General features: G+C 40.6%; 3 protein-coding genes across 4 annotated transcripts in view; 1 reads left to right on the forward strand and 2 right to left on the reverse strand.

The window, feature by feature from the left end:
* The window catches only part of sema5a (sema domain, seven thrombospondin repeats (type 1 and type 1-like), transmembrane domain (TM) and short cytoplasmic domain, (semaphorin) 5A), a 128298-nt gene that overhangs the window by 59249 nt on the left and 49814 nt on the right, over positions 1 to 19235 (forward strand). For both annotated transcript variants that reach the window (XM_061758495.1, XM_061758496.1), the window contains exons 5-6: positions 8699 to 8761; positions 16094 to 16192. In XM_061758495.1, coding sequence (XP_061614479.1) covers positions 8699 to 8761; positions 16094 to 16192 — 162 coding nt within the window. The remainder of the gene's footprint in view (positions 1 to 8698; positions 8762 to 16093; positions 16193 to 19235) is intronic.
* Positions 10295 to 11371, reverse strand: LOC133470236 (cilia- and flagella-associated protein 45-like). The gene has a single exon (XM_061758341.1). The coding sequence runs from the start codon at positions 11369 to 11371 to the stop codon at positions 10358 to 10360; it is 1014 nt and encodes a 337-aa protein (XP_061614325.1). The 3' UTR covers positions 10295 to 10357.
* On the reverse strand, positions 12089 to 13909 carry LOC133470475 (uncharacterized). Its single transcript, XM_061758904.1, has one exon. It carries the CDS (start codon positions 13885 to 13887, stop codon positions 12967 to 12969), a length of 921 nt encoding a protein of 306 aa, XP_061614888.1. The 5' UTR covers positions 13888 to 13909; the 3' UTR covers positions 12089 to 12966.

Genomic DNA, 19235 nt, shown 5'->3' on the forward strand with positions numbered 1-19235 from the left:
ATACTAACCGCGGCACTTTTTTTTTTTTTTTTTTTGCCACAACAATATACCGCATTTATTCAAATAGCGGGCCCTACTCAAATAGATGCCATGCTGTGGGATGCTTCGTTCGGCTGACCACATATTGCAAACAAGTTCTCATTTTAATTAAATTTGGGCAAGAAGTCAATGGTCACTGGCCAATTGCAGGGCACATAGAAACCATTCACACTCACATTCGCACCTATGGACAAAAGAGTCTTCAATTAACCTTGCCTACATATTTTTGAAATATGGGAGGAAGTACCCACAGAAAACCCACAAAGGCCAAGGAGAATATACAAACTCCACATAGAAAGGCCAAGATTCAGGAGATCTAGGAATTATTTATCTCCACTGTTTGTTCCGAAAGGACATTTCCCCTCATTCTTTATGTATGAATCGTAATGAAAAAATTGTATGAAAGAGCATGATTGTGTACAATTTGATGCTGATCCAAGTTAGGCTTGAGTGTGCTATTCTTTTTCAACAATAACAACAACTACTACTACTACTACTTCTACCCTTCAGAGAGTGCATGCACAGAATCCAATTCAACTCCCCCACAAATAGCATCCATCTCAAGAAGTACTCTATAATGAAAGAGTGAGGGGGCTGCAAAACAGTGTCAAGCCCAGAAGCAGTCTGGAGGTTGGTGCCTTGCTCGAGGGAAGGGAACTAATATCTTTCCAGCAGCCAGTATTCTGACACTATTATCTTGTATGTTACAATGTAACTTTTTTGTGCTAAATTGAGCCTTGCATGCACTTCTGCCCCCTGCTGGGCTAAACCTTTGAGGGCCTGCAGTGTTCGCATACAAACATTGATAGATCCAAGGTTTGTTTGTTGGTGGTAGCAGCATGATTTCTTTGATACGTAGACAGACGCTGATGTTTGCCATTTACACCCCGGGAGAACCAGTGGAGAGATTGAGAAAGAGGCAAAAAAAGGCAACAGGGAAATGAGAATGGCTGAATAGAACAAAGAGAGAAGAGTGGGTGCCATGTAAACACAAAGCTGCCTGGAAAGCAAAATGAGAAAAATGACGAAATGACATAGGAAGCAAGGCCAAGTCTGGTGGAAAGGAGGGAGCTGAGGGTGGTGTGAGACAGACAAAAAGCTCTTGCAGTCTTTTTTGGATGCTCACATATGCTTTGTGAAGATCCAAGCTCTATAATCATCCAACCTTCTTTAATCCGGGATTCAATGGGGAGATTTTCAGCAAGCCTATCAATCAATCCTTCATTTCGAGACCACAAGCTCATCACCTAATCAAACAAAAGTTTAAGTTAAGACCTAGTCTAACTTCTGTCTATGCTGGTCACACCCAGCGGTGATGGCGTTTTCCAAATGAATAAAAAAGTTGCTTGAAACTTCGAAATGACCCAGGCGCTCGGCCCTGCTTTGCATTTGACTGGAGCTGATTTTCCATGTCAGGCAGAAGGCTGACTGCAACTACTGAATTTTAAAGAGCACAGGTGCTCTTTTACCTTCTGAAGTATTTTCAATCCTTTTGTGGTGTCTATTGTGCCTTCAAAACAGGAATACATGCATTGAAATTTGATTGCCTCACTGGCTAAATTCACACATAACATACATTTGTGTTGACCTTTCCGTTCCGCAACATTGTTTCGCTCACATTTCATGTGGTGCTAATTGATCGTATGCTCATAATCGTTTTGCACAAAGGCTCTTATTGTCCACGTTAGGTACGCATACAAAAGTAGTATCACAAATTCTGCCATTTTTAAGATATTGTTTATTTTTGTCTGGCACTGAGATAAAGTGAGAGTTATTTTACACGTTTATTATCGTAGATAACCCAACACTATTATTTCATTTCTGCTTGCTGCAAAATGATTGTTAAGGTGATTACCCAGGCCAATCAATTCCCAATGTATTTGTTAAGGACTTTAAAAATGATGCTTAAGATTGCGGTGAACATGAGCATGAATAGTACACATATGATGTATATAATATAGCCATGAAACCTTTTGTCACATTATAGCAAAATACGGTATATCTTATGTAGCTTGGTGTGTTGAGTCCTTTTCAGATTGGTATTACGTCATGGATGATTTAAGGCATGGGTGTCAAACTCTTTTTTTTTTGTCTCGGGCCGCATTGTAGTTATGATTTCCCTCAGAGAGCCGTTAGAACAGTGAAACCATCCATCCATCCATCTTCATTACCGCTTATCCTCACTAGGGTCGCGGGCTGCGGGAGCCTATCCCAGCTATCTTCGGGCGGGAGGTGGGGTACACCCTGAACTGGTCCCCACCAAAATTATTATTATTATTATTGTTATTATCATTACACAACAAATTGAAGGATAACTACTTTTGAAATCAGAAGACAAGGATAATAGTTTGTTCAAGTATTGTTTAAGTTACTGTAGAAGATGGGTTTGGTAACAGAAAAATGCAATATCTCTACATTATTGTTTATTATTGTGACAATTTGGAATTTGGGTACAGAGTTTAGCAAAAATCACAGACGTTGACGAGCATGATTTGCTTTCGCAGGCCACATAAAATGATGTGGCGGGCCGCATCTGCCCCCCGGGCCTTGAGTTTGACACCATAATTTAAGGGATACACTTCCCTACCCCGTTAGAGATTGACTGAACCCACTAATTATAATCTTGCTATTAAGTGCCAGCCATGCTTGGTAATCATAAAACATACAGAAAAAAAGAGGTAAGAATATCAAAACATAAAGAGCAGAAGCACTGAAGCCATCTGAAAACTCTTAAACATTTATTGACCATATGTCTGTTTGGTCCTATCTTGGTCCTCGCATAAGAAAGGTGGTGAAGATTTGACAGGGGAGGTCTTGGCCACATGGGAACACATACAAAATTCTAAACTGTATTTCAATATTATAGTCGTGAGTGTCTACTCAAATGGAGTAGCAATGAAATCTCTGAAGGTTTGAAGTGGGAAAAGTTAGACCCTGGTCTGTGAGTCAGTCCTCGCTTTTTTTCTTGATGATTGGAGTTGACATCTGCTACTTTCCATGTTTTTATTCCCACAGCCTGTAGTGGCTTTTCTCTTCCTGTCAACCTTCACCCTTGTCCTCACTTAATCAGTGAAACACTGCCAAGAGCAACCAGCATGTACTTTTCTCCTTGCCCTACTTTAAACCCTTTAAGGTCAGACTTGAAGAAACAAAAATGTAACTGTAATTTGTGTGTCTGTAATATGTGAAAAAACGTATATCAGTATTTTGGAACCAATTGCCTTAAAAACACTGGCTTACACCTCAGAGACAAATCCCTCCTCTCACATCTGTTCCATATTGTCCCTCATTCCACTGCCGAGCCTACACTCATCAGTCAGAACAGTCGGTACCCCAGCACAATCTGTTGAAATCCAATACAAAAGCTGTAAACAAAAACAAAAAATGTTTTTAGTAGTATGGTATGTTTTGAGGGCAGCATGGTGGACTAGTAGTTAGCACTTCTGCCTCACATTTCTGAGGTTCGGGGCTGAAATACCTGCTTTGTCCCTCCTGTGTGGAGTTTGCATGTTGCTTGCCTGGGGTTTCTCGTGGTATTCTGGATTCCTCCCACATTCCAAAAACATGCATATTAGGTTGACTGAAGACTAAATTGTCCATATGTGTGAGTGTGAATAGATGTTTGTTTATATGCGCCCCGTGATTGACTATATCTGCCCTTCTCACCCAAAGTCAGCTGGGTTAGGCTCCAGCTCATCTGCCACCCTATTGAGGAAAGGTGCTAGAGAAAAATGGATGGATAATACATTTCGCTGAACACTTGCCCCTTCCCAGCAAATATGAGTAGCAGTAGAGACGGCATTTATCCGTCTGTCCCTTTCAAACAGAACTTACTGAAGCAGGACATTTGTCTGAAGTGTAGCCGTCGCAGCCTCACGCATTCCGATAATGCGCGGTGACATCTGCGCCATGTCTGGAAAAGTGATGACGGCTTTCAACGCGAAGGGGGGCAAGCAGTGAGTCTCGGGTGTTAGACTTGACACTCTGGTCGCACCACCGTACACAAGCGTTGTTCAGCCCCTGTTCGGCCACTGACACTATGTTGGATGGGTAGTGCGAAAGGGGCTAGTAGCCTCTGATGGAGGAGATATTATTATTATATTAATATTAGGAGATACATAACACAGTTGCTATTGTATTATATACTGTGCTTTGTTGTCGTATAGAGACGCGCTGCATCAAAAGGTGTCTCTTCATCACACCGATGTCATTTTTAGAAACACTACAGCAGGAGGAGGTCGTCAATGTTCAGAAGTGCACATCATACAGCTTTCAAGCAAACCTGCAATCTTCCAATTACATGACACACGCTTTTCCAAATCCCTACCTAATTGCAAATTAGGAGAAATTATTGGATGTTTTGAATGAAGGCAGACCATTTTAGTCCCAATTGCACTCTTGGTCTAATAGCACGCTTCACACTTTCTTTGATGATGACCCTGAAAGCCATAACTGAGGGGGGGCTGAAAGAGTGTAATGGGCAGCTGCAAAAATCATTTAATAGGACCCATGCTGAGCGTATTTCAATAAAAGTAAATCCATTAGAAATGTGTGGTTCTCATGCTCAATTCTTAATTCTAAATGCAGCCAAGAGATGGTGGGCCATTTTATGCTTCTAACGTCATGGTAAAAGTTTGGGAACATGGCCCCAATGCACAAAACGTTATGTTAGTGATTTTATGATTTTAGTGTGAAAGAACTTAATTTGTGAGCCAGCAGGCACTGTCACAGGTCCGACGTCAGTGATGTCTGAACTTACAAAATCTATTCTAAACAAATAATTGCTAACAATTCCCACAGCCTCACTCCAAAATCTTGTTGTATAGACGATGATTTGAGTGGCAGTTCAGACTTCACGTGATGTTGGTCAACCCATTTCTTTTTTCTTTCCAACCAATTGATTCGAATAGTAAATATGATGGCAGAGCATCAAGATTGTACCTGTGAAATTAGATATTCACCGAATCCAGTCCAAGCTGTCTAGCTTTCACTCACAGCAATGTGTCTTTTAATGATAAGACATGCAGTCAGACAGCTGGCAGCAGAGCCTTCTTCCATGAGCCTTCTACACTCATAATACTGCCGTTTTACAATTCAGCTCCTCACTCATTCACTAACTACTTTGCTCAACCCACATTGCTGCCTTGGTTCTGACAGACTTCTAAAGTAGTCTCTCCCTATTTGTTGTTGTTTATGCCCTGCCCTTGGGTTTAAAATCATCTCCCTGTGCCCAATGTCTCAATAGGTGTCTGTAGATCACCCACGGCCTCTTAGCAATCACACCTCAGGATAAGACTGACAAGACACTCAAGTGCAATGATGAATCGTGACTGAGAACTGTTTACACTGTGTAGTAGTGCTGGAGTGACGCACATCTCGGGATGTTTTTGTTATAACACTCTGCCTTGAGGTTACACCTATCCTTATGTACCTGAGAATCTCTATTCACAGCAGGTGTCTTGTATGAATGTTCCATTTAGACAACTATCTAATAAAATAACTGACTGACATAACTAAATGAACTCACTCTGTGCCATCTCGGTTTTATTCCCACCTTCCTGCATGTCTGATTTACAGCCATTGGTCGGCTTTCCAGGAATTGCTCATGCAATCAATCTTTGGATGGCCTCCTTTGTCAATCAATTTAGCAGCGTGACTGCTTACAGGTTATGATGCAATGTATCACTTGCTTCTGTAAATGCTTTTTTCTCTCTCTCTCTATGTATTGGGTTAAAAGTTGCATTGAAAGAAATTTTACTGTTTGGTTAAAAATATTCTGGAAGAGAAATGAAAATGAAACACTCGAGTTTGTGAGTTGGTATAAGAGTTAAATGGAAAGTACGCCTATTAAAATTAGCATCGTTTGCTTTTTTTTTTTTAGGGCACTGTTTTCTTGATCATCAGTATTAGTGTAATAAAGTTACATATCATTTAAAAGTCATACTTTATGTCAGGCTATATTTTTCAACTTAAAAATAACAAAAGTACGGTAACTAATAATAATGATTACAAAAGAAATGAGAGACATTACCAGCAATGCATAACGGACTACATTTTGTAAGTAACTTGCCCAACACTGACTAAAAATGCAATACTAGATTGGTAGTGACGCTGTCTTTACACATTAAAAACTGGAAGTGCTCTATTGCAAGTATTTAGAAATATTTCATGATGCAGATTCATTATAGAGTAAAATAAAAAGCTGGACAATAGCAGGTAGTAGCTCATTCTGTAAGGACTTCAAATTTCAAAACTGTAGAAATAAGTAGTTGTTGGAGAGATGCTAGTCTGCTTGCTGGCTACTGTCGAGGTACCCTTAGGCAAGGCATCGTCCTCACCGCCCTAGCACAAGTGGTGCAGCAGTCTTGGCCCACCTCTCACTCTCTCTCCTTGCATGCCTGCATGGCATGTGATCTGGTTCGATGTGAGGTGTGCAACACATTGGAGTGGGAGTTGAATTTCTGCTTGAGGGATAGCAATGAGTGTAATAAATTCCAATTAAAAAGAATGATGAGATTGTAATGTTCCCTAATGACATCTAGATGGTAGGGCAATCATATAGGGGGTAGTTGGCTGGCAGACCAATCTGAAAGAGTTCCCATCCTAAATATACAGTCGGGCAACATGAGGCATCCTAAAAATTGACTTCTGATGATAAATTGCAGCATCATAACAAAAGCCACCACTTTGCTTTGAAATCCCAAAAAGCCAGTTCTGCTGGGTCTTGACTGTGCTGCTGTGTGCGGTTCACGTCTGTGAGGAGTCGGTGGACTGCATTGGCCACAGACAGAATATCCAGTTTACGACAGGAATTTGAATTGACTCGGTCACAGTGAGAAGAGAAAAAAGCCAGCCCGCATTAATATGCAATAGCCTCTTTAAATGGTACCAGACTCTCTCACCTTTCTCCTCAATTTAAGCTCCTTCCAAATGCTGACAATATATGAATATGTAGACATTCATATGTGCACTCGCCAGCCGTAACGTTTGGTACACCTGCACAAACTAATGAGAAAAGGCTGGTTTGAAAGTTTACAAAGAGCACTCAAAAACCACAAGTGAAATATTAAACAATCACATACTTTAATTCAAAATTCAACATTGCTCATACATAATGAATAATGTCCATATTGGATTGACATGACCAAAACCATTGTCATTAAATGTGCGCTGTCGCCAAATTTAAGGTGGATTTTTAAAAGATTAGAACCATGATAAGATAAAAGGTTGATATGTCAAAAAAAATGAATCCAGGAAGTTGCACAAACACCCAGAACATAACATCCTAAGCAAATGTATATTGTTATATATTGTCTTTATGTATCACTTTCATGAGTGGTTTTCCAATATTTTGCCAGTGTCACACTGCCAAATGAAAAGAAACCCCACTGCAAACTACAACCACGATAATAAACATCCATCCATCCATTTTCTGAGCCGCTTCTCCTCACTAGGGTCGCGGGCGTGCTGGAGCCTATCCCAGCTGTCATCGGGCAGGAGGCGGGGCACACCCCGAACTGGTTGCCAGCCAATCGCAGGGCACATACAAACAAACAACCATTCGCACTCACAGTCATGCCTACGGGCAATTTAGAGTCTCCAATTAATGTATGTTTTTGGGATGTGGGAGGAAACCGGAGTGCCCGGAGAAAACCCACGCAGGCACGGGGAGAACATGCAAACTCCACACAGGCGGGGCCGGGGATTGAACCCGGGTCCTCAGAACTGTGAGGCTGACGCTCTAACCAGTCGCCCACCGTGCCCAATAATAACACTTTGTTAAATTAATACCTCACGAATTTGAGTATTATTACTTTGTAAAGTTTGTAAAAATGTTTGCTACTCCTCAGTGAGTGCATCTGTGTGTTAAGCCAAAGGGACAGACAGTAAGCAAGGGGCTTAAAAGACACATTTTTAAACTCCTGTGGCATTCTCAACGCCTCTACTGACTAGTTCCGTCTGTCACAGGCAAGCGATCTCAGTGGCGCCATTGTCCTTAGGCTAACACTTATTTCACGAGTAGAGAACTTTATCAACAACAGCTCCCCAAGAGGTCACTTCGAAATTAAGTGGCAGAAATTGGAGCAGGCTGGTGTTTTCGTATCTTCTTACACCCTCCCAGCCCTTATTCTGCTATTCTCGGCCTGACATGTAAATCACGTTGACATCCTACCCCTTGTGTGTTATGCTTCGAAATATTTTCTTTTTTTTACGCTTCTTCAGGTCTGTGCTGGTTGGCATGCACTTTAATTGGATTTTGTGTCTGTATTTAACGTGGCTTAGAATCTTGTGTGAAGTGCCTGAGTATGTGTGTGCTCACACCTGGGGCTGAGGATGGTGAGAATGTAATGACAAATTCATTTACCGCTAGCCTTTTTCACATAGAGATTAGTGATGTAGGCAGCTTATGAAACTCATCTGTGTAGGTTTTCCTTTTTTTTCTGTGACAGTGAGTTCTAGCCTTCTTTAGTGACAAGTCCTCATATTAACAAATGTAGCTGGTGCGTCTGTTTTAAGCGTCGGCCATTGTTTTGTTGGTGTTCTCAGATGCTTTATCCAAGTGCTTCACACTGACATGATGATTTTCTTTCCCCGTTGATGTTTGCTAACTGACAATGGTTTACTGGGAGTCCGATTATACCTTTCTTTCTCCCTGCAGGAGGCTGAATGGCACTGTGACAAGTTCACCAAGGGAGCCTGCTTCAGCCGAGGAAAGTCTGAGGTATGTTTTGTACAAATGGAGTGAAGTCCAAGCATTTCAAGTGTCACAAAGAAAATATCAGTTTCAGAAATGTACTGTAAATGGTCACTTCTGGTTTATGTCAACTGGTCAGGAAAATGGTCCTGTGCTAAGCATTCATTCTCGTATTGTGATGTGTCTTACATTTCTGTTTAGTAGCTGACATTTTAGTCCCTGTTGATGCAATCACTGGGCATGCTACGTCATTATATGCAGGACTTAGGTCATGATCTCTCAACTGTCATGCGGACATTGGTCAGGATGACCCTCTGCACCAGTTGTCTTATTAACAGTATTACATGGTGCCAAGTACATATATTGTTTTATGTTGAATAGGAAAAAAAATCACAAATATTTGGGCCACGTTTTACATGATTTGTTGTCAGTCCTCGTTTTTTATTATTCCCAGTATGCATTCACTGGTCGCACTATTAGGTACTGTATGTCTACAATGAGTGCAGCTTTAATTGTCTCTACACTGAGAGTACAGACCTTCACGTAGGCTTGAATATTTGTGGGCTCATGATAGCAAAAAGAAAGTAATTTATTTCAGAATTTCCTCCGGATCAGGGGGAACAAAATGTTTTGTGAGCCTACAGTAAAATGAGATTTGACAGAGATATTGTATTTGAACATTTTAAAGAGGATTTTCCCTGTCAGATTTAAATTGGTGCTTTGCCGAAACAGTACAGCTTGCGGAGTCAGTATATGAATTCACTCACGTCCACAAACATTTGCGATACAAAATCAATTCAATGGAAAAAAGCTATAACAACAAAATCAAACATTCATCTATGCATACATACAGTACATATACTCTGTTCAAGAAAAGTAGTGAATTAGGATGAACCGCACTATCAGGTTTTTTTTTGGATATGACTTGTCTCTTCGAAACAACACACCAAATATGAATATATTTGCTTTCATTATAAAATGTTTACAATAATGCTGGCATTAAACATACAGTACATATATACATACTAAGACAAACAAAAACACAACCTCCTCCACTGGTAGAGGTAGTAGCAATAAGGTCACGCAAAATAATAGGTCACCTCTTTGGATGTTGCAGTACAGTTTCACACCACTGTTAACCACAATAACAAAAGTTGTTAAATTAATACCACTGACAGTGTCAAACAATAGTATCTTTGTAAAGAAAGAATTGTTGATACTCTTAAATCAGATCTTGTCAGGCTTATAAGTGTAACAAGTGTGGTTTTGACTACATCTTCAACATCGTTGTGTGAAAAGATAAATACCATTCCACACTTTATAAGATAATCAACGATTGCCTCAGAGCATACCACATTCTATCATGTTACACATTTTCCCCTATTTACTGCTCGACATTTCACACTTTTCTAAGCAAAATCACCTGATTTTGAGATCAAATGTAATGAGGTTGCACATTCTTAATTGGCAATCTTCAAATTGCTTCTTGTCTTTGCTTTTTTTCTACTTCCTTCACCGATCTGTGTCACTTCTCTTTAGTTACGGAGAAAGATGGTGGAAGGGTGTCAAGGCAAATTGGGTGTCAGTGATGATGTCTGTAAAACATATTGGGGCAAGGGGCTGTCAGTTTCCCTCTACTCCTTCAGCTACATCCTTCATGGAGATTGGCGGTAATGCTGGGAATGGATTGAGTGGATCTTCCTGCTCTTTATGCTTTTTATTAGAGCGGTTTGTCCATCTGGGTAATTGATCTAATGTATCATGTGCACGGTAATGGTATTGATTGGGGTTAGCTTCGTCTTCTTTGGTCTTTCTCCTTACATACCTGCAGTATTTTTCTGGGATCCCGCAAGCCTTGAGTTCTTTAAGTCTCTCCTCTTTAAATTCATCCAGCCACCGATTCTTTTCCTGTATCGTCTCCCTCACTTTGCTGACCTCATAGAGCCTCTCTTTGCGCTTGTTGAGGGCCGCCTGCTCACGTTCCTTCACCTGCTCCTTGATGCTCTCTAAATGTGCGTAAGCGTCCCTCAAACGCTTCTTCTCCTTCTCCTCATCTTTGCGTATCGCCTCCTGCGTGCACTTTAGCACTCGGTCGAACTCGCCCTTTTCTCTAGAAATCTCGATAGCCTCACACCGCTTTTTCCACACAAGCTGCTTGTCACGCTCAGTCTGGATTTTACTATTCAAAATCCACCTGTCGAGCTTCTTGATTTGATTGTCCTTTTCTATCAAAGCTTTTTCCCTCATGTGCTGATAGCGGTCGTAGGCCAGCCTTCTGGACTGCAACTCACTCTCCTCCTCATGCTTGATAGCGAAAAGGTCATTCTCAATTATCTGACGCTTTCTTCCCTCAGCAGCCTTTATGTCCTCTTTCTTTTTTATTGCCGCTTTTCTCAAGACCTCCAACTCCTTATCAAGAATACTCGGGCCCTTGGCTTTTGCAAGGATCCGGTCATGTTCGGCATGTGAAAGACAGATTTTTTTTACATGGAGCTCATCGCGTGGGACTCTCACATTGTATATGAAGCCTTGGTTGCAGATTACGATTGTCTTTTTTGGATGCATTCGTATCAAAGGAACCCTGTGGTTGGACTCCATCCCAAATAGACCTCGATCAACCTGAGAAATTGGGTCCATCGTGCGGTACCGACTTTGTCTCCCTAAAGATGAGGAAGCTACACTCATGATTCCGTTATTTTTTGTTCAAGGCAAACAAAAATATTTGTCCAATTTTGTTTTAAAAATACAAATAAATTCTTGTCCCATCTATTCATACAAATATGATGTCAACACAAAGACCAACATGTAAAAAATCACTACTTTAAATTAGAGCTGATTGGTGACATCACAATTTGAGGACACACTCAACATCATTATGACGTCATAGTTTTCTTTGTAACTGAGCGGCGACATCATGACAGGATTTCCACAAGATCTTTTGGTCTTGCATGTGTTTTCTAAAATACAACCACATGTTCACATTTTTTGTGATTCGACGCTTGCTGATTTCAGATGAGCAACAATGCATCAAGAGCTCCACATGCACAGACGGGAGCAATTTTTACTCAATATTGTGCCAGAAAGAAAAGTTCCAACTTTTCCACCGTTTTTATCAAGATGGATGACAACTGAATGGAAAACAGCTTTCTTGGAGTTTGGTTAATCAAACTACATGATATCAACTTAACGAAACCAAATATCCCAGAAAATCGACTTCACACGGTGAGGAAAATGCGATGACTGATCTTCATGAATATTCTGCTTTGCAATTATTCCTCCCTCAACGTGTCATGCTGTGCACATTTTCTTTTGATCAATGAAATATTCTGCTAATAGCAACTAAACAGCAAATAACTTTGCTCCAATATTCCTCAAGTCATTCTCTTTAGTATAAAATAGTATTTGTAATAGCCTTCAGATATTTGGGAGAAAGAAGTACAGAGAGAATGGAGAAAAGACACTGGAAGGATTGTTTTAGTAAGTTTTATTACCACAGATATTTGCATAGGTTTAGGCACTTTGACAACAAAAACGCACAAAAAGTCAGGTGATGTCATGTGATTGTATAAATGCTCTGTTAACTACGGGCCAATCAGATGCACAGGTAAACATGTAGTACTACATACTATTACTACACTACCTAGCACCAGCATTAAAAGCAAGTAGGGGTGGGCGTCGTACAAAATTTTATTGACCTACCCTATTGTGGCATACCTTTACAATCAATAATTGCTTTTATTGTACTTCTAATGGGATGGGAACATCTCTAAATGTTCTGATTCTGTTTTGATTCCAGTGTTGTATCGAGCAGAATAATGGTGTCTGGAAGAGTTGCCGTTGAGGTGGTCTGCATGGATGTTGCCTTTTTGATTTCATGTAAAGATCACTTGAGGCTCAATTCTACACACACAATTTAGAACGATCCATCAATTAATAGTATGTCAGTAGCCTATCCCTCCAAGCAGCCTGTACTGCCGATACGAGTCAGCAGAAGAGAAAAACATCAATTGAATCAAGATAATACTGTACTTGAATGGGTCTTTGGTCTTCTTGTGATGAAGGACTGTTATCCGGGTTTGATAAAACTGCCATTATGGCAGCCATTGTTTACAAACTTGCAGTCATTTGTCAACTTCGGAACCATGCTTGTAGCTGCCTTGTCCGCAAACTGGTTCTTGGTACTGTGTGCACCTTGGTCCTTCAAATGGAAATTGCTCCATGTTGGTCATAGATCATTGTGCATGGTACTGGAAATTCTTGGATTTTGCGTCATCTTCTGCGGTCTTCCTCTTTGCATAACTACAGTACTTGTCCGGAATCCCACAAGCTCTGAGATCACTCAGCCTCTCCTCTTTGAGCTCATCGATGCATTTGTTTTTGAGCTGAACCTCGTCAGACACGTGTTTAGCCGTGTTTAGCCTCTCTCGACGCCTGGCAGCCGCAGCGTGCTCCTTTTCCCATATCTGCTCTTGTACTGCCTGTAAATGGAGGCGTCCCTCCTCCCTACGCTTCTTCTCCCTCTCCTCATGCTTGATGAGCTTCTCCTGATGACACTTGAGCTGCCGCTCAAATTCTGCCTTCTCTTTGGAAAACCCAACAGCCTCGCAGTGCTTTTTCCATTCAAGTTGGGTGTCTAGCTCAGCCTGGATCTTACAACGCTCAATACACGTGTCCAGCTTTAGAATCTGATTGTCCTTTTCCATTTGGGCTTTACACCGCATGTGTTGATAACGTTCAAAGTCCTGCTTCTTGGACTGTATGTCAGTTTGTGCCTCCTGTTTAACAAAGCAACGGTCCTTCTCAATCATCTGCCGTTTCCTTTCCTCTGCAGCCTTAATTTCATCTTTTTTCTTTTGAGAAGCCGCCGCCTCCTTCGCCAAGAAACTTGGGTCCCTGGCTCTTGCGAGGATTCTCTCGTACTCAGAAGCTGAAAGACTTATTGGATCTTCACGCACCTCCTCACGTGGAACTCGGACATTATAAATGAGGCCTTGGTTACAGATCACAATTTGTTTTTTGGTCTCGTTTTGATGGGAAGCAACAATAGGTTTGTTATCTGATTTGGAAGGTTTCTGTTTGCTGCTCATCCCAAATAGACCTCCATCCAGTACGAGCTTTTTCTCCTTGACGTCGAGGAGCTTAAAACCACACATAAAAACCTGATAGTGATATGGGTCGCTGAGGGACAGCGCAAAGAAGAATGGATATGGTCAACCATATTGGAGTAATGAGAACACAAGTTGAAAACCCAGATGGAAAGCATGAAAGTAATTGCCTGACTTGTTTAAATGTTGGTGACATCATAGAGTTGTCATTGTGACATCATGCAGTGGCTCTGATCAACAAATGGATAAAAAAAATAAGGCATAGAGTAATATTATAAATGGTACAATAAACTTTAAAAGAAAAAAACATTTCTACTCAGTTATGGAACAGTATTTGTTTTGGGAACCATATGTGGTCAGGGATTGCTCTTTCCTTTCAGCACATTACAATTGTGTAGAGGAGCAGGCTTACAGAAGTGATGCAACGAAGGTAGAAAAGTTTTGTGGAACAATTTCTAAAATTCAGGGTATTTCACTTCAGATAACTGAGAATGCCTCTGCTAGACAGTATTGCTCCAGCTTTTGTCACTAACAAATGAATGCTTTATCTTAATTTTGTATCAAACAGCTGGTTTAGAACTAAATTAAACTTAAAGGAAAGCCACCAGCTTTGATCCATGCTTGAGTACATCAACCTGTATTTAACTTGACGGGAAGGGTGGTTAAGATCCTTCACAAGCAGGCAGAGGCTGTCCGACAAGGGATAGTTTTCCTGAATTACAGTCCAACCCTACCTCAGTCCTTGAGAGTGAAATTGTTTTCCTCACTTCCCCAGTGAGAATAAACTCATGCGGTTTACACTAAGAATAGCAATAAATGGCTTCCTTTTCCTGCTGCTGACAAGCCTTTTGTGGTTTATCTGGCAGACTATACTCTCGTAAGCTATTGTAAAGACACAGTGCCTGTGATTAAGTAAAATTAAAAGCCAGTGTTTTTTCTTCCCTCTAATGCACTTATCCACTCTTATCTTGTATATTTGATTCATTTCTACCATAAGAAAATGTCTTGTATTGAGTTGACAGAACCTGATTGCTTTGTATCCAACAAATCTATAATAGCCTCTGATTTACAATACAGTCATGGAACATTAGTCGGGACGTTTTCGTAAACAAGACTGTGAGCCTGGTAAAATATTAACTGTGCCATTATTTATTGTAGGACCAAGCTGTTGGAAAGACTTGCAATTATATGAGCATAATGTACGTAACTGGCTGTTTTCAAGTAGCACAGATATATGGGCGTAAACCTACCGTAGTGCAGTAGTAGAGGCAGCAAATATGGACCGAGCATGCGTACATGAGCACTAAAAAAAAACCAACAACATACATTTCCTATATTTAGCACCAAGAAATGACAAATTTTATGAGTCAACGTCCATCTTGATTGGAAGGAATTAAGGCTCCCCTCTGCTACAGACCATTGTGGAATGGTGGAGTGTAAGCGTGGTGTGGGCTTGTACTGTGGGCATCTCAAAGTGCCTTAGACAAGATCAGCTTGACACGGTTTTAAATGTCTACAAAGGCCCCCTCACCAATCCTTCTCAAGACGAGAAGACCCTGATTAAATGAGTGTATCTGGGGGCAAAAAAAACAATCGCACTCTTGACATTGATTGCCGACCACTGTTCCATTTGTCGTGGGCTTGCTGATGGAAAACTCCACCAAAACTTCCTTGAAAGCCTGACGGCAAAGTTCCCGCCGACAATCAATCGTTCAATAAATCAATCACACCGTCACCCTGCTTTATTTCTCGTGAGGCTCTCACTAAGTGGTTTGCTGCAGGCCTGCGCCAACGTCTGAACGAAGGAGTAAGTCAACAATAGAGCGGTTGTGTGTACTTAACCGTAGACCAAAATAGAGCAAAGTGAATTGATTCATGTAGGGGGCAGCAAATTGAGAAGAAACATGATTGAGTGAAGTATACGAGGCTCCACTTTTATTTCACTTACTGACCATTCAAGACAATTTTCTAAACTAATCCTGAGTGGTGTTCTCCTGCCTTGACTGAGTTTTGCCAGTTAGCTACCTGACTCAGATGTGCTTCCTGTTGACTTGAGAGGTATTAGAATTGATCGTACAATGTCAAACCTGACCACGTTTCAGAGTGGCCCTCCTACTGCTACAGGTGTTTTGTCTCTTTTGGAAGCACAAAGTGTAATTTCGTCCCTGTGACTAATGCTGCTGCTCTTCAGTAGGTAGTTATAGGATCGGCTTCCAGCTGCTAACATCCACCGCTCTCTGGTGTTTTTTTGCAGGAGGAGTGCCAGAACTACATCAGGGTGCTGCTGGTCAATGGAAACAGGCTGTTTACCTGCGGCACCAATGCCTTCACTCCCATCTGCACCAACCGAACGGTATAAGCAACAACGTAACCTATATAAACCTTTACCTTCGTCAATGCAACAGGCGCGGACGATGCATGTACATATTTTTCAGAATGTGAATATCCCCACTCTGTAGGAATAAAAACAACAGGTGACACTTTAACCCAAATCCAAGGTCATTTTAGGTGTCTGGAAAAAGTAATTTTATAAAGATTAAGCATTGACTGCATTTGAAATTTTTGGTTGGTTGTTTATGTTGCAATATTTTCTGATGAATGGCTAATAATACCATGTGATATGTAGTGCAACTGGGGGTCTTAAGATAATTAAAAAATGAATCCAATTAAGTTCTTTGATTGAAGAACCTACCTTACCTTCAGATAATTACTCCCAATGATCATCAGTCCTTATCTTGTTGGTGAGCCTGTCTCATTGAGACATCTAAATTTTTAAAAATTAAAATCAATGTTGCAGGTTTAAAATGATGTATTCATTAATTCTAATGTAATCCAGTAATTCCACTCTTCTCATATGTCTACAAATCCTCCACAAGTCCATGACATTGTTCTTAAAGGGTAATTAGTCAAATATTTCACTTGTTGTGTTCCAGCACAGAACAAGGGCAACACAAGATTAGGCTGTGCATTAACCCTGCTTTGTAACTTTCTGTGACACCTTCACTGAAACTAAAAAAAAGTCTACGACACTCATAACATGTCGCTTTGTAACTATCAGAACATCGCAACATTTATTTAAAATCCCAGTGAAGTCGAGTACAGAGCAGTATTCTAAATGTGCTGCTATCGTATCAAAGTCTATATCTCACAATGGGAAGCTTTCATAAGTTAAAATTGTGATGACATTTCTTGAAGTGAAAAGATGTTCAAATGTCATGACATTATTTTTTGCTACATATCATCAAATGTCATGTTTACCCACTGATCGTCTGATAGCGCACAGTGAACATTAAAGTAAACAAACCAATGATGGTTGTACACAGGGAACGTTATTACATTTGACATCTGTTTAATGTGACTGATCTTCAACCTTCCTTCTTCTGATGATGCTATGGGTGGAAAACGGATTTCACAATTCTCCTTGGTTTCACAGGGACTTTGTGTACCCCTGCATGACCTAAATAGTATCAAACGGTGGCCTTTCAATGATTGATTGACTCCGTCCGAAAAGTACGCTATTAACTTGGTTGTAGCAGTGCACTTGCATTTCAAGCCAAAAAGATCTTTTTTTAGAGGGACTAAAAGCATCCTGTGACCGACCTATTGTCACCGTTTCCACCATGGCCTATGTTCCCAGGAACGCTATGGAAATCATGCGAGTGCTTCAAGGGAAACCAAAGACGATAACTATAGGTTTTCAATATTTTGGATATTTTGGATGCTGTCTGGCCCATCATCATAGGCTTACTTCTCGGGTCCACCACAATGAAAATGTCTCAAATCAAAACATTACAAACATACAAGGAGCTGAGGACTATCTGAAAGTGTTCAGAATGTCATGCCGGCTCGGGCCCTGATGTAACAAGAACCTTTTTAGAGTTTTACCCACTGATCAGGGTACTTTGAGGGGGATTACCCAAGAACTAAATCTCGACCATGATTTCCATGATAACCAAACATTGGTCCTTCTTGAAACTACCTTTAACTTTGGTTATTTTAGATATTTTTGGATATTTTTAGTAAATATGTGAGCATATTTTATAATGATCCAATTGAAAAATAAACACTTGACGGTGTTGTATTACAAAATTAATGATAGTGTAGGTTACACCACTGCAAATGACATCCACAGTAACTAGCATTACATTGTATCTCTTTAAATCATTACTATTATATCTTTGTCTTTGACACAGTTTATTTCTGTATTTGAACTTAATTCGATTATTCTGAAAATTTAATTGTTCTTACGTTTGGTATATTGTAACCAAATCGTTGGGAGGAAAAGAAAATGAAAACCGGATTGTAACTGATCTCAGTAAGGCGCGTGGTTAGGTTTTCTGTCACATTGTGTCACTTAAAATTCTCAGCAGCACCAAACACAGCCCAATTTCTGTTTTCCAAAAGCCTTTATTATGGGCTTTTAGAGACACCTCAATGTCCTTGTTGCACATCTTACGGCTGCACTATAGATGACTCTTATATTCACTTCCTCTTGGTTATACAGCTGATCTATCATTGCGCTTCCTTTAAATGGCCCAAAACTGGCTCGTCTGTCCCACAGGAGGAGTCGAGTCAATAGCAGGCTTTCATCTCAAGGCAGCCGGGCATACAGAACTGCTCTGTTTTGTTGTGGTTTGGGTGGAGCAGACACAGACGGAGCGAAGGCAAACCCATTCCTATCCCAATCGGAATTTGGCTTAAGAACTTGCCTTTTCTGCGTGTTGAGTGAAGTGCAGGCAACATCTTTACTAAAAATGTGTGAGGCTGGAGCAAATTCAGCTGTGAATGGGTCGAGGTGACGAGTTGAACTAACACTGGACATCTTGCGCCACCAGCACTGAGTCGTACATGTGGAACTTTTGACTGGCAAGTAATTGGATCCAAAATCACTCCTTTGAATCAAGGCTAACTTAAATGAACTTCCCCCAAGCTGGTCCCTTTGTGTTGCATTAACATGAAAACTATTGCATAAAACATCTAGGAGCTATGGCATGGTAAGTGAAGGTTGTCAAAGTTAAGCCCGGGGTCAAGCTGTACATTATTTTTATATTGGGCCTCTAAAAGATGTAAAAGATGTGGTTGAGTGATGTTTTAAACAAATAAGCAGTTGCACTGTATCACAAACCAAGCAGGGAACACTGACACTAAGAAGACCTTTTTAGGAGCGTTGGAATTATCACATTTTACGATATCATTGGACTTGGCAGCCACTATATTTGTGTGGTTTATGCTGCTAATTATTCCAAAGCTGCCCTGTGATTATGTTTCTTCCTTTTCATGCTTTGTATTCATATCTTTTGTGTCTGCTATGCGAACCAAACATAATGTAATGATGTTTTTTTTTGTCTGCCCCATTTGCATACTGGCAGCAGAAAACAAAACATTGCCAAAGCTTG

This window comes from Phyllopteryx taeniolatus, chromosome 20 (genome assembly GCF_024500385.1).
Source record: "Phyllopteryx taeniolatus isolate TA_2022b chromosome 20, UOR_Ptae_1.2, whole genome shotgun sequence".
Lineage (NCBI taxonomy): Eukaryota > Metazoa > Chordata > Actinopteri > Syngnathiformes > Syngnathidae > Phyllopteryx > Phyllopteryx taeniolatus.

Bases quoted from the DNA above. Each gene is read 5' to 3' on its own strand.
- LOC133470236 (XM_061758341.1), bottom strand. From the start codon at position 11,371: ATGGACCCAATTTCTCAGGTTGATCGAGGTCTATTTGGGATGGAGTCC.
- LOC133470475 (XM_061758904.1), bottom strand. From the start codon at position 13,887: ATGTGTGGTTTTAAGCTCCTCGACGTCAAGGAGAAAAAGCTCGTACTG.